The following is a 14,479-nucleotide window of genomic DNA, read 5'->3' on the forward strand; positions in this document are numbered from 1 at the left end:
AAACTGAAGAAAATGTACTCACCTGCAAATCAGAAAGCATACTTAGAAGGCTTCGGAGCAAACTCCTATCAATAGCCTCACCATTTCTTTCCCTCTCAATCAGGAGAAGAATGCCATCAATGGTCTTGTTCTGAACTTTCTGATCGCTAATTATATGAGTCCTAAATAACTCTAAACCCATATCCCTAAAAAGAGAAAAAAGCCTCTTAAATAATTTGCATCAGACCCATCCCTGATTTTTTATTTTTAACCATTACAATAAAAACAACAGCACACGTTCTCGATTCTGATGCTCAAATATTTACTTTCTCAGAGTTTCCTAAGCCATTTCAGAGGTAAATGCACACATACAACAATAGGCAACTATCTAAAGTAAAACTCTTGTACACATTCTCACATCTGCATATACAAGTGAGATTTATTTTTGATAATCACCTTGTTTTAGGACATTAACCATTCTTAGCTTGGATTAGCTGGATTTAGAAAGATTAAAAACTGATGTGCCTTAAAAAGTGTTTCCTCAATTTAATATTAAGACTAGCATATATACAAAGTTAAAGCAGTTTTGTCAAAAGAACTAAGCATGGAATGGAAGCCAGGGTTCTAATCTCAGCTCTATCACTGGGTGTCCTTAACTAAAGATTTTAAATGATGAATGGTGATGTGGAAGCAGGGATCTCCGTTTTGGGTGTCCAAAGTGATGCCTTAAATGGGTCTGATTTGAGAGTGGGTGCTCAGTACTTTCTGAAAAGTTAGACATTTAAGTTGGACGCCCCAAAACGGAGGCATCCAATCACTGCAATTCACTTTCAAAAATCCTGTGATTTCCCAGCTCACATACTCTGACTTGCGCTAGCTTGATGAGAGCTATTGTGAGTATAAATAGCAATGTGGCCATGGTAGCAAAGGCAGTGGCAGCAGTGGCATGGCTTAGCCATATTGAATACAACCTGCCTGTAGGTATGGACTCAGCATGGGTAAGCCATGCTGTTGCTGCCTCTGCTACTGCAGCTAAACTGCTATTTATACTTGCACTAGTTCTCATCGAACTAACGTGAGTATGTGTAGATGACCTGGAAATCACAGCCTTAGCTGGTACTGTAGACATAACCTTAGTTTACCCCTTTATAAAATTAGGAGTTGTACATATTCGTTATCCAATATATTTAAAGCATTGTATCTTTAGAATGTTACAGATGTAACAAATAGCCTCACTACCTTTGTAGTGTACCTGTGTAGCCAATGACTCTTTGACCCTAAATCCTGGCTTTTCAATTACTTTCTTGTATTATGCAAACTGGAGTTAGATGGTATCAGTTCAGTTAAAATTTGCTATTAGTCACTGCAAAACTCTCACATTTCATGGAAATGAAATTCAAACCCTCTCTCTCTTCAAGGAGGACAGAAAATTATAAGCTAGCTGCAATTCCTATATTTCAACTAGTAAGACAGTACGAAAGCGTTTTTAAAAAAAAAAAATCTATTTTATTCTTTGCATCCTTACCAAATAGATGGCAGCATTGAATTTTGAAGAACATAAGTTCGATCCAGGAACAAAAAGATACTCCTAATCATGATCTGTTGGGGGAGGAGGGACAAAGTCACCAGCATTTTTATATCAGTTGAAATTGAAATGCCATATACCTATAGATGTGTATGTGCCAAAATTACCAACAATTTCGGGAGTATTCTGCATTTATTAGTATGCAGTGGGATGTTTTAAGTAAGATGATCAACATGACATTTAGTATTTGATTTAGGGTGGGAAAGAATGCAAAATAGCATTTAGACATGAATCAAGGGTAAAATTAGAATTAGTCTCCGAGTTACAAACACGAGGGGAAAGGCTAGCATATACACACACGCAATGTGGGTTTCAAATGTTTATTCAAGACCAAAGCTATATGTTCAGAAGTACATCTCAGGGAAGTGCTTTCAGAGTTTCATTTCTAACAAGTTAGATGTCATTTCCTCCTATAAAGGAAGCCTTTACATTAGACATTAGATAACACTTCAGAAGCACAAAGTGTATTTGTAAAAAAAAAAAAAAAAAAATATGAGCGAGATAAGTAAACTGTCAGGAATAGACAGGTTTGTTTTTAAAAGAAAAAAAAACAAAAAACTTACCATTTGTCTGCAGTGATCTTGCCAACATTTGTCTATTTTCTTTAGAAAAAGAACACTGTCCAGCGAATCCATGAAAAGGCAGTTAAGAAAATTATGACCAAAATCCCATAGCTGACATTAGCTACATAAGAAGCTCAACACTACTTGTTTGCTTTTCCACAATACTTTCAGTAGAGTGCATCACAAATTCACTAGCTACCTTTTGGAAAGGATCACAATTTTTTTTCATAGGCTATTTTTAGTTTCTATTAGAGTCATGGTTTTTAACAGTAGTTCAAGACCAGGGTAAAATTATTAAAAGCACCTAAAATCACTCAGGAGCTGAAGTCCCATTATCAAAAACAAAAAAATGTTTGGACTCAGAAGCCTAATCTCCGTTAACAATAGTACTTTGCTAGCATATGGAAAATGTCCATTATATGTTGTTTTATTCAGACACAATGATTTACTAAAGTGTAAACATACAGAATGTTACAGTTTGAGTCCCTCTGAAAATATGGCCTGAAACTTACAAAGTTTGCACACGAGATCATTTCCAAGCACAAATGCCAGAATTAAGGTGTCTAATACCAAACATGTGACCCCAAATCCTACAGGTACATATCTAAACATAACATTTGCATCCACATTTTATTGTGGGCACAAAATATGCAGGTTTAAAATTAGTGGGTTATTGAAAGTCTGCCTCTTGGAAAAGTACTAGCAATAGTCCATTTTCCATTTCAGCAGGAAAGCTTTAAAGATCCCAAACCAGTAACTGAGTACTAGATATTTCTAACAGAGGGTCCTGTGGCACCTTTAAGACTAACAGAAGTATTGGGAGCATAAGCTTTCGTGGGTAAGAACCTCACTTCTTCAGATGCAAGAAGTGAGGTTCTTACCCACGAAAGCTTATGCTCCCAATACTTCTGTTAGTCTTAAAGGTGCCACAGGACCCTCTGTTACTTTTTACAGATTCAGACTAACACGGCTACCCCTCTGATACTAGATATTTCTAGATTCTTAATACAGTTCAAAACTAAAGTTGCTGAAATTAATTCTCTCTTTGTTTACCTGCACATAAAGCAGTTTCGGGTGTCTTCCTGTGCATTACAACAGTTGATGCCATTGCTAATACTTAGAAGGTGCTATAGAAGTGTGTTATAAATAGAACAGTTCAGGGACTGCACTCATTTTGCTTCATTGTTCTCTGTGAAGATCCCAAATGGCTTTACAAACATTTATCTTCTAGTCTGGCAGAAATAGAAAGAACAGTCACAATGCCAAACTATAAGATAATGCTACCTCCCCAGTGCCATCAACTGATGCACAAGAAACATGACTCCTGAGATTGGCAGATGAAAAGACTTTCAGTTAAAGGATATTCTCTGAATTGGTGAATTTGTGCTTTGATGTGGTCTTCACAAATCTGTCTCAATTGTTTATACAAGTTTGCAGAAATCTTGTAGGAGCAGAGATTTTCGACAGCCTAAAATAAATAATGAAACAGATATAGCAAGATAAATATGAATTTCTCCATATGGCTTCCATAAAAAAAAAAAAATAGCATGATATGTTTGTTTTTGATCCTTGAGCAAGATCTACCCGCTCTCGAACTCTACATTACATACTGCTGCTTACAGAGCACAGTAGATGTACGAAGCACTTTACAGCAGTAAGAAGACACAAAAAGGGCCTGCCCCTAAACAGTTCACAACCCACGGGTCTACAGACTTCAACGGGAGACTTAGCATACGTCTACACTGGAATAAAAGACCTGTGGCACAGCTACAGCTGGTCTGAGTCAACTGACACAGGCTCACAGGGCTTGGGCTGCCGAGCTAAAAACTGTTGTGTAGATGTTTGGGCTCAAGCTAGAGTCTGGGACCCTTCCCACTCAGGAGGCCCCAGGGTTTGGGCTCCAGCCTGAGCCTGAATTTCTGCGCAGCAATTTTACAGCCCTGCAGTCGGAGCCTTGTGAGCCCGAGTCAGCTGACCCACACCAGCTGCAGGTGCTTAACTGCTGTGTAGACATATATTAAGTGCCCAAGTGAGAAATGCAGGATTTGTCCCTAAAGCAACAAAGGTAGTTCAATTTTCCAGCAATTTATGGGTTTTATTACTCTGAAGCACAGACACTTAAGGTTTTATTTTATGAGCTACTAAACTTACCAAGCCATTTGCTGTTCCACTGGGAGAGACAGGGAAGCCTTAGTGCAAGAGAGCATGATTTCCACTGTCACCCTTTCACACTCCCCACTTCAAGTTCCCTCTAAATCCTGAGGTATCCTGCAACATCTCTCCAGGTCACACAAGCCTAATTATGACCTCAGATTTTTTTGGTAGTGCTCTGTGTTCTATACTTTCTCAATAAAGTATCTTAAACTACCTGAGGGCATAGTTAATATGAGCATTTGGGTGTGATTTAGAAAAAATGAATGCATGCATCCTGGATGTTTAAGTGGGAAGTAAAAGGCAATTAAGATAAAGTCTGTAGGCATAATGGCAATGTGAAGTGACATTGCTTGTTATGTGGATGGACCCTCACCTGGTGTTTTCCTAATTTGTATTGATTGTGTTTACATGGAATGCACATGAACAACTTTAACTGTTAGGTTAACAAGGTTTTTGTGTAAGAATATGTGGAGATCTGTAGAAGAGCTAGTCTTTAGTTCCACATGTATTGTCTCCATGATTGTCAGACTGTATTTGCTCAGTTCACTACTAACTCAGCGTGGGATCTGACAGTTAAGTTGGGTTCTTTCTAGCTTCTGCAACAACAGTAAAGCATTAAAGACTCTACAATCCAAAGTTAGCAATTCTGTGAAATGCTCACCCATAATTATATTAGCTCCAAAGGATGAACAGGGAGTAAAAAGTAGTACAAACTTCTTTTGTCAGAAACAAGCAGTTAACTCTGAATATATATGGGACGCAGATTTACGGAGTTAGAATTCATCATTTTTTCAATGTAGTTTTAGTCATGAAAGCAAGATGTATCAACAACACATACACAAAATGCTACATAAGCACAAAATGGTTGAGTTCTGGCTGCCAGGAAAGCCAGAACTGAATTTCCTGGTATCTGAGAGTTCTTGAGAATTCTCAGTCTTGAGTTCGTTTTTTTTTTTTTTTTTTTTAAATTGTATGAATCTAACATAATGGTTTTCAATCATTTTTTATTTGCTGACCCCTAAACATTTTTTGAATGGAGGTGCGGACCCCTTTGGAAATCTTAATTATAGTCTGTGGATCCCAAGGGTCCATGGACCACAAGTTGAAAACCACTGATCTAACAGAAAACCACTATACAGTTCTTTGTTTAGTTTGATGGCATATGGGTTGGAGTTTTCTCCCTTTCTCTCATGCTACTATAGCCTACGTTGTCAGCTTCTAACTTACATATCATTAAAATGTGAGAAGTCAGATCAAACTTTCAAGTAAACACAGGATACAAAATGTAACCCCTCTTCCACCCAAATGGGCTGGGGGGGGGGGGGGAGAAGATGACTACTGGGGGCTGGAAATATGGAACACCACCTTCAAGCCAGGTGCACAACCCCTCTGCAGCCATTCTTCTAGCTAATAAGGAGGGTTAACAATGGCTGGCTCTCCATACTCCGTAGGGCAATGGTTTCTGGCAATTGATCTGCTCCTGATCTGCACCCCTCTTTGCCAGCCTATTTTGAGGTGTTACAGAGTCCCCCCCGACCTTAGAAAACAGTGGCTGCATAAATAAACGCTCCGTTTCCCCACTCTTTGCATGGATGCAAGGACTTATGCACCTTGGAGGACCTTCTACAGGCCCATTATGAATGGATGGATTTCATCCCAGGTGTATTTATTTCAATGTGTAATAAGTGAAATAAAACTCAGATGATTTTAATGTATGAAACTTCACACATATACATGTATATCTGGAGTTCTACACAGTCGTAAGTAGTGGAAAATTCACGACGCGCTTGTGTCAAATAGGATTTTCAAACCTTTTGTTTTAACACAAGAAATCAAATACAAAATACATGCGTTTTAATGGAGAAAAAATTCCACACAAAGTGTGAAATTTCAGAAAAAAACAGACAAGTTTTTTGTTTTGTTTTAAAACAGGCAGATAGAGGGAATTTCCACTGAAAACTGTGTGCTTTTAAATGGAAGTATTTCCACCGATACTGTATAATTGCTACTGCAACATTGTACTAGATCAATATTTAAAATAATAGCAATAGCAGAATGTCTTGTGTGGTAACACTTCAAATAATCACACTACCTACTTGCCGTTCACAGAAGTGGGTTGTTCAGAATAAGACGCCCTGCCTCGGGATTCTGCACTCTCAGATGTATTAGCCATACTCAGGACATGGGATCAAGGCTCCCCAGACCCATCTGGGTATTGTGAAGTTTACATTTGTTTTGGGGGAGGATAAGGAAGAAGAGAAGGCAGGGGGGAAAACCACACATGGCTGTCTGAGGCCACAGCACTGGGTACTTCAAGAAATGTTTAAAAAGCTGACCTTTCTTATTTGTAATCATACATTTAAAACAGGGAATTATTGCCCAAGTCTAGTATTGATGTACTGAAGAAAATTATTCTGAAAAATAAACATTTGTATAAAGCTTTCAGTTCTCCAGGATTATTTAGCTGCTTATCTATGTGCACTCTTCCCCAACTTCAACCTGAGAAGTAGAAGAACTAACACAGTGCTAATGGCTAGTGGTCTAAAAAATTAAAGGCTTAAAAAATGTTCACTCGGTGGGATTTTACTGGCAAACAGATGTGTCAAACCAAGAAGCTTAGCTCTGTTCAAAAACAAAATATGAATAAATCCTTTTGAAGAGTGTGGGAAGGAACCTCTATAGGCTTTTTTTTTGGCCATTCCTCTCTCTGCTTAGATAATGGTGTCTGCCAAAGCATATTTGGAATCAGATCCATTTACTAAGCAGCTGTTCACAAGCAGCACTGGTTTATTTACCATTTAAAATACTAGCAATCACTATTACTATTTTTAAATTAAGACATTTATTTTTAGATTCAACTTAGAGGGCAGTCAAGTATGAAATGTTCCTAGTCACTTAAATATATTTAAATAATTGTAACATTACGGCTGAGATTTTCAACACATATGTCAGGATATTCAAAGTCATGACACTCAAAGTAGTTGTAACTCACTCTCCTTGAGCATAAGTACCACAGTGAAACCTGGTTTGATATCAACCTCCAAGAGGGCAACTTCATTTAAAATTACTACTTTGAAGTAGTGGCAAGGTTTTCAGTATGACTTTGTAGATAAAGGTCATTTCAACTAGTTAACTGATTTGTTTGTCCTCTGAGTGGTAGATTAGCCCATGATTCCCTTTATTTTTTAAAAACACGTTTATTTGCAGTTCTGCATTATTCAATACAGTATAAGCCTATTTGTACTGAGGTGAAATACCCTGCAATCAACAACTGCACGTGTATCTAATTTGCCATCAATTCCTCCAAATGCTGCAAAGAAGGTGCTCTTTATTGTGGAACCATGCACGTGCCAAACATGAAATTTCTCAACCTCGCTGGTTTTGATTTAAAAGTTCAAAACAAGAATCTAAAGTGCATGTAACATGCAGTGGGTGGGGAGGAACATGGGAATGACCAAATAAATAAATCAATCAATCAGCCCATATTCAGGCAATTCAACCCATCCCAAACTTCAATAAGACCTAAAAATAGAATGTCATCACATATTTGCTGGAGTTCAAAATTCACCTTTTTGAGAAAAAACATGAAAACCAATCAAACGATAAAAGCTGGAAAACAGACCAAAGAATAGAAATACTTCTTTATAACTAGTTGCAGCACTAGGTGGTACAAAAAAACCTTAAGTTTAGGAAGTCCCAGTTATTTTGACTAAACAAATTTAGTTAAGTAACTGTACATGAAGAATGCAGAAACAGAAATGTAATTATATAAAGACTGAAGAGCTTATAAAAAAAGGTCTAATACTCAATTTAGACCTGACAGCATTCTTTAAAAATAAATTAAATAAAATAAACAAACAAATAAATAATCAGGGCAAACTAATCATTACTAATGATGGGGGGGAAAAGTAGTTTGAATGTTTTCACTGTCAAATATACATAATTCTAATGGCAAGCACTGACAACCAAATGAATATGATTTTCATGAGGAAATATCGTGACACACTTTACACCTACTTTAAAAGTTAAATGATTTTTTTTTTACATGGTTGTTTATGATCCTAAATTATGAACAGATTGTGTTTAGACAGACACAAATAGATTACATTTTAATCCAAGTTGTCCTTTTCTTACCTAAACACCAAACGTTTTAGGATTTCATGTTTCTCCTTGAGCAGCTACACAGCACAAACTCAAAAGCAGTAGTAAAGGGAATACAGCTCCTTGCCTTATTTAATTCGTGTCAACTGTTGCAAGGGAAACCACACCTTAGATTATGCTCTTGGCAGGTAAAAAGGTTCTCAGTTCAACTTTAGCTCTTGCAAATCCTTTATTCTGGATTTTTAAATTCACTTTGAGAAACTGTTCTAAGTAAATAGTTTGTTCACTAGGAAAGTAACTACAAATTGTCATATTTCCTTTTTTTTTTAATCATCATAAAAATCATTTTGAGAAATGAAAAATGAACAGAGCATATCCAGATTTTATTTAGACTGAAGGGCTTTAAATATAGACCGGGCCCACTTACCTGATAGAGCTCTTCTAAATTGTACTTAATTGAAGTACTGTTCTGGATAGCTTCTACAGCTTCTTTCAATTTTTGCCAGGTTTCATCTGTGTAGTTTTCAGGCAATTTAGGTTTATCTAGGATATAAACAAAGGTTGAGATCCTGTTTAAGGAGAGCAGAAAATTCCAGCTGTTTTATGATGTGAAGATGACAAATTTGCAAAAACACTCTAGCTTCCACTAAAACATACATGAAGAAAGTCTTTTTAGGCATATAGCAGATTCTGCTTTCATTGTTAGGTAGCAAGGAAATTCTAAGTTTCAACTCGACTCTCAGTCTTCAAGTCACCCTGTTGTGCCTGCACATCACAGCACTTGTAGCAGATACCAGACACTGGTCTATAAACACTGCAATACCTATGACTTAACAGTTCAAGTGAAAAAATATTGTCAGTCTATACTTTCATTAATACTGACTTTTTATTAGGCTAGCAGCACAGGACAAAATAATTAGAAAGTGACATACAGATTGATCATCACGTGTTGGTAAGATGGAGCCAGCCCTTTTTAGATATGTATGACAGATGTTCCAAGCCAGACAACTGTATATACCTAGTAAGAACGTTGTAATTATTATGTACTACTCTTCCTCACAACCTGAAAAACATCTATACAATGGCCAAGTGGGAAACTGGTGAAAGAGACTCATCCCAACAATTTATGCAGGTTTCAAGCTATATTTACACAGGAAACATTATGATTATAGACCTTTGTTTGCAAAGAAAACCTTCCAATCTGAACCAATGCAGTGGTGTTTTCCTAGGTCTGCAGGTTCTGGCCAGTAGGTGTATGTTATGTTTTTCAAGCCCTGTTCTTTATGTTCAAGTACGTCAAACTTGGAAAAATTCAACTCCACTATCATTTAGTACAGCCTTCTTCCACTGTACATTACCTTCAACAAAAAAGTATGTAAAACGGGTTAACAAAAATCTCCGAAGTCAAATCCTCAGTGCTGCAGTGAGTTTGATTTTTAAATCACAAATCTAACCACAAAATGATTGCCTAAAGCAAGTTTATGGAAATATTTGGGGATTTTTTTAATGAAAAAAATTAATATTAATTAGCTCAGTAACAGGATCCTGTGAGTAACACTAGCCTCTGGCAAGGGCTAGAAGTGCAGCATAAGTGGAGACCTTAACACCTATGAGATGGAGAATCCCTTGTAGTGTTCAACAGGAACCCTTCTGAACAATTAACACAAATGGATGAGATGCCTAAATGATTGGTTCTCACTCTTTTCAGCCAGGATCATAGCCACATCTCAAGGCATCAAAAAATATCAGGGGTTTCAGGACAGAGCAGACTTAGAATTCTAAAAACAAAATACTTAAGTGATCATCTTTATTCCAGGAGGACTATTGGGATATGGGAAAGGAAGGGGGGGAGGGAGTTTAAAGAGAAAGACATGCACACTTTCAGGTCAAGTTTGGCCCGTAGTTTGGGTGTTGCAAACCCAGTTTTTAAACAAAATTAAGACAACAGAAATTTGTGATTTTTTTTGGGGGGGAGAGAAAAAGGAAGTCATAATAGAGACAGGTATTTTGTTTTTTATATATATATTTCCTAGAGTGTTGGCAATATTCCAGCATTATGTTAGTTTCCCATTCAGGTTCTTATGCACTAAGTAGAAATGCGATTAGCCCACTTTCACTATCCAAGCTGAGTGAATTAAAAAAAGAAATACATAAATAAAACAGTGAAAAATTACTATTTTTAAAATGTATTCTAATTTTAATAAGGTGTTATTAGTAACACAGATAAGGGCATAATTAAAAAAAATATTTTCAATCTGTCATTTAATGCTGACTCAATAAATAGTAGTCACAGAGCTGGTAATTTTTTTAAGTGTCAGACAACACAACAATTCATAATATGCAACAAGTGGTCACAAGAATGTGTAATTTACAACATTAACAAACATTAAGTAAGTTGTGAAAACTACTGCCCATATTCTGTTCACCTATGACCTGTAAGAGAAGCCATAAACGAAGACTAGACTTCACTATCATGCATCACCATCCTAAAATTCCAGAACTCAGTCAAACTAAATGAGGATAGTGCATTCCGCAGTAGGGTGGAAGAACTTTTCATAAGTGCTATCATGAATACCACAGAGCACAGTTATAATCTAATTTAAGCACCATAAATTAGCACTAGATATAGATGCACTACAAACTTACTGTCCTGAATAAGAGAAAAAACCCCTCTTCTCTTGTATATCTTAAAAGCATATGAAGAAGCAGCTCAGTATCCTTTGGGATGCAAATGTTGTATCAGGGGTAGGCAACCTATGGCACACGTGCCAAAGGCGGCATGTGAGCTGATTTTCAGTGGCACTCACACTGCCCAGGTCCTGGCCACTGGTCCGGGGGGCTCTGCATTTTAATTTAATTTTAAATGAAGCTTCTTAAACATTTTTAAAACCTTATTTACTTTACATACAACAATAGTTTAGTTATATATTATAGACTTATAGATAGAGACCTTCTAAAAATGTTAAAATGTATTACTGGCACACGAAACCTTAAATTAGGGTGAATAAATGAAGACTTGGCACACCACTTCTGAAAGGTTGCCAACCCCTGTGTTATATAAACCACCGTTTGTTCAATGTGAGGGAGTAGAATAGGGGTAGGGAATTAAGTTGTGAGACTAGCATGAGGTGGTGCAGAGGGAAGAAACAAGAAAAGGTGCATGAACCTTGGATTTTACCCATGGTTTTCAGGTAAAGTGACAGGCAGCTCCTTGAAAGCTATGCACATTCCCTGCCTGCTCCTATAATGGCCCATAATGCAGCTATTTGCTGAAATAGCTCTCAGGCAGCATCACATCAGCCCAAGCTTTGCTTCTCTGCTTCTGCAGCAATCAGCTCTGTCACAATGCTGCCTGGCCTCACATAGCACTCCAAAACTCAAGCAACAAGAGCAGCACATATTCTTCTGGTGAGAGGATGGAGAAGTGGAGCAACAAGGAGAGGAAAAGACAAAAAAAAAAAAAAAAAAAGTATGCCAATCCATTTAGAGACCTGGGAAAGGGAAGAGCAGCTCAATCATAAAAGCTTAGTAATCACCTACAAATTTAAGTTATTTAAAAATGAAATAAAATAGACAGAGACCATACTGTGATGGACAAAATGAGATGGACAATTATCTTATCTTCTGCAGAGACCTGTCAAACACCCTGGACTAAACTATTTGTTGTTTCTGGAGTTGGAATTACTACATTAGGGATATCAAATGGTACCATTCTGAATAAGGTTGATTTAAAAGCAAAAATCAGGAGTAAGAGGTCTCAAATCCTTCCTCTCAAGAGGACACAATGAAAGCTGCCTTAAAAAGCAATCCCAAATGATGGAGTTTGCCTCCAAGTGTGCATTAGATTTGGCAAGTCTACACCATAAGAGATTATTTTCCTTTTTACATACAGATTCAGGCATTCACCACAGAAGTGTATTTCCAATAAAGCCTATTTACAAGCCAGCTGGATAGCTTGTCATGTTGAAATAGCACATGAGTTGAGTGTCAACTCATCAAAGGTGAGGACAAATTATGGCTTGTTATTACCTTTAAAGTTCTTGATCACTAACTTCTTGGCAGAGCCAGGTTTACTGTTGGCGAAACTGGAGACCGTGGAGGAGGCAGCTTTGGTCAAGCCATTTGCATGGTGCCCCACTGCCACTGAAGAAATTAAAAGGCTTTTATTTTTGAGCTGTTGCTGGTGCTGCTGCTGAGAAGAGGCAGCAGGAGAAGAGGATGAGGAAGACTCTTCAGCCATCTTCACATCGAGTCCAATAAAATCCAAGGAGTCCTCAAAGCGCAGCTTCTTCTGCAGGTGATGGTTGGATGAGGGGCCCCCCGAGGAGGTGGTGATGATGGAGGAAGATGATGATGAGTTGTTTTTGGAAGGAGAAGAGGAGCAGGAGGAAATGGAATCAAACTCTTCTCTTTCAGAATTGTTGCTGCTGTTGTTTAACTTTCTCTTCTTGCAGGAGGAGGAGCTGCTGCTGCTATTACCATCAGTGGCAGGTCTGACCTCCTGAGCTGCTGCTGGGGGGTTGGGGGAAGAGAAACCTGTGGGAAACATGAACACACAGAGGTGAACAGACTGAGGGGCATCAAATTCTTTTGGTGTGACACACAAAGAGAGAGTTAGAGTCAGTCTCTGGTTTGTCTTCTCTCAGAGGAGTCTCTCAACTCCTCCTTTTTGCCAGCAGAGTCTTTCAGTCCCCCCCTCCTTCACTTTCTTCTCTCGGTAGAATCACTTGTTTCCTCTCTTCGCTGCTCCTGTTTCTTCTCAGTAGTTTCTCATGTCTCTCTTGCTTCTACGCCTCTCAGCAGCGTCTCTCTTCCTTCTTCTCTCCACCCACTAGCCTCTCCCAGTCCTCCTCTTTATACCTGTATTCTACCTTTTCTGCTCCCACTCTCAATTCCTCACTCTCGCCTTCTTTTGCTCCTACCCTCTTTCTTCAAGAGGAAATAAAAGGGGTGAGTGAGTCTCTCTCGCTCCCTCTTGTCTATAGACCCCTTTCTCCACCTCCTCCCTTGCCCGTTTCCTTCCTTCCTCTTCTTCTACCTCAGCCCCCGCCCCTCTCGCCTTTTCCTCTCCTCTCGCTTTAGCTCCCCCGCTCTCCCTCCTCCCCCCTCTCTGCCTCCTTCTCTCTCTCCCGGGAGGGGGGACGGGACGGATCGGGGCTTGTTATTGTCAATACAAGGGAGAGAGGGAGCCTAAAGATGGCGGCACATCCGGCCGCCAGGCATTCTGGGAGGCAACCGCCCGGAAATTCTACCGAGGGCCCCAGAGCGGTGGAGGCCGGAGGGGGAGAGTGTCTCTCGCCACCGACAGACCGAAGTATGTGGCGGGGGAATAGCCTCCCTGCGAGGCCTTCTCCCCACTCGCCGTCTGGCTTAACCTGCCACCTTCTACCACCCCTTCCGCTACCCTCTGACCTACCGGAAGTGATCATGGTGCCGGCTGCTCGCGCCGGGGGACGGGACGGTTCGTTATCCCCTCGCGCTCCGGAGCGTGGGGTACGTCGTACGGCAGGAGGCGTGGCTACAGCCCGACTCCGCGTGGCGGGAGCAGAGGGAGGGGTTGGGCTGGTTCCCTGTCGGGTCCCGTGCCCGGGTTACGCCCGCCCACCCCAGCCCTTGGAGGGGGTTGGTTTGATCCTTGTCGGCTCCCGTACCTCTGCCCTGTCGAGAGAAGTACGTGCAGGCCCTCGTGGTGCCTGGGCCACTCCCGCTGTCCAGCTCGGGGATGGGGCGGCTTGGGCCCGGCTTCTCCCACGCTCGCTCAGGCGGCGGGGGTGCCCCCTGGTGCTGCTCCCTGGGACTGCTCCCTCCCCCTTAGCCGCTGCCCTCCCCACAGGCGCTGGCAGAGCCGGCTCGGGGGGAGGGGACGGCTCCCCGCCCACTTAGCTCGCGGGCTGCCCGCTCCCGCCTAGGGCCGGGCTGATCCGGGCTGTGTGCGCGGGGGGATGCCTGTCGTCTCACAGCGCTGCCTCCCTCCGTGATCCGGGGGCAGCTGGGTGAAATCCTCTCTCTGTCGCCAGATGTCTGTGCCCTGGCTCTAAGCCTTTCCAGCAGACGTGTCTGTCTGTGTAGGGCGTGTTCTCCTGCGCTCTGAGACCGC

General features: G+C 40.2%; 1 protein-coding gene across 1 annotated transcript in view; it reads right to left on the bottom strand.

Moving 5' to 3' along the window:
• Nucleotides 1–13,865, bottom strand: part of CUL4B (cullin 4B) — a 34,598-nt gene extending 20,733 nt beyond the window's left edge. Inside the window, exons 1-7 of the mRNA XM_065410248.1 lie at nt 13,799–13,865; nt 12,412–12,918; nt 8,810–8,925; nt 3,492–3,595; nt 2,128–2,197; nt 1,505–1,578; nt 23–185 (exon numbers count right to left, since the gene is read on the bottom strand). Coding sequence (XP_065266320.1) covers nt 23–185; nt 1,505–1,578; nt 2,128–2,197; nt 3,492–3,595; nt 8,810–8,925; nt 12,412–12,918; nt 13,799–13,811 — 1,047 coding nt within the window. The 5' untranslated portion in view covers nt 13,812–13,865. The remainder of the gene's footprint in view (nt 1–22; nt 186–1,504; nt 1,579–2,127; nt 2,198–3,491; nt 3,596–8,809; nt 8,926–12,411; nt 12,919–13,798) is intronic.
• Between the last annotated feature and the right edge of the window lie 614 nt (nt 13,866–14,479).

This window comes from Emys orbicularis, chromosome 9 (assembly GCF_028017835.1).
Source record: "Emys orbicularis isolate rEmyOrb1 chromosome 9, rEmyOrb1.hap1, whole genome shotgun sequence".
In the NCBI taxonomy this organism is placed as follows: Eukaryota; Metazoa; Chordata; order Testudines; family Emydidae; genus Emys; species Emys orbicularis.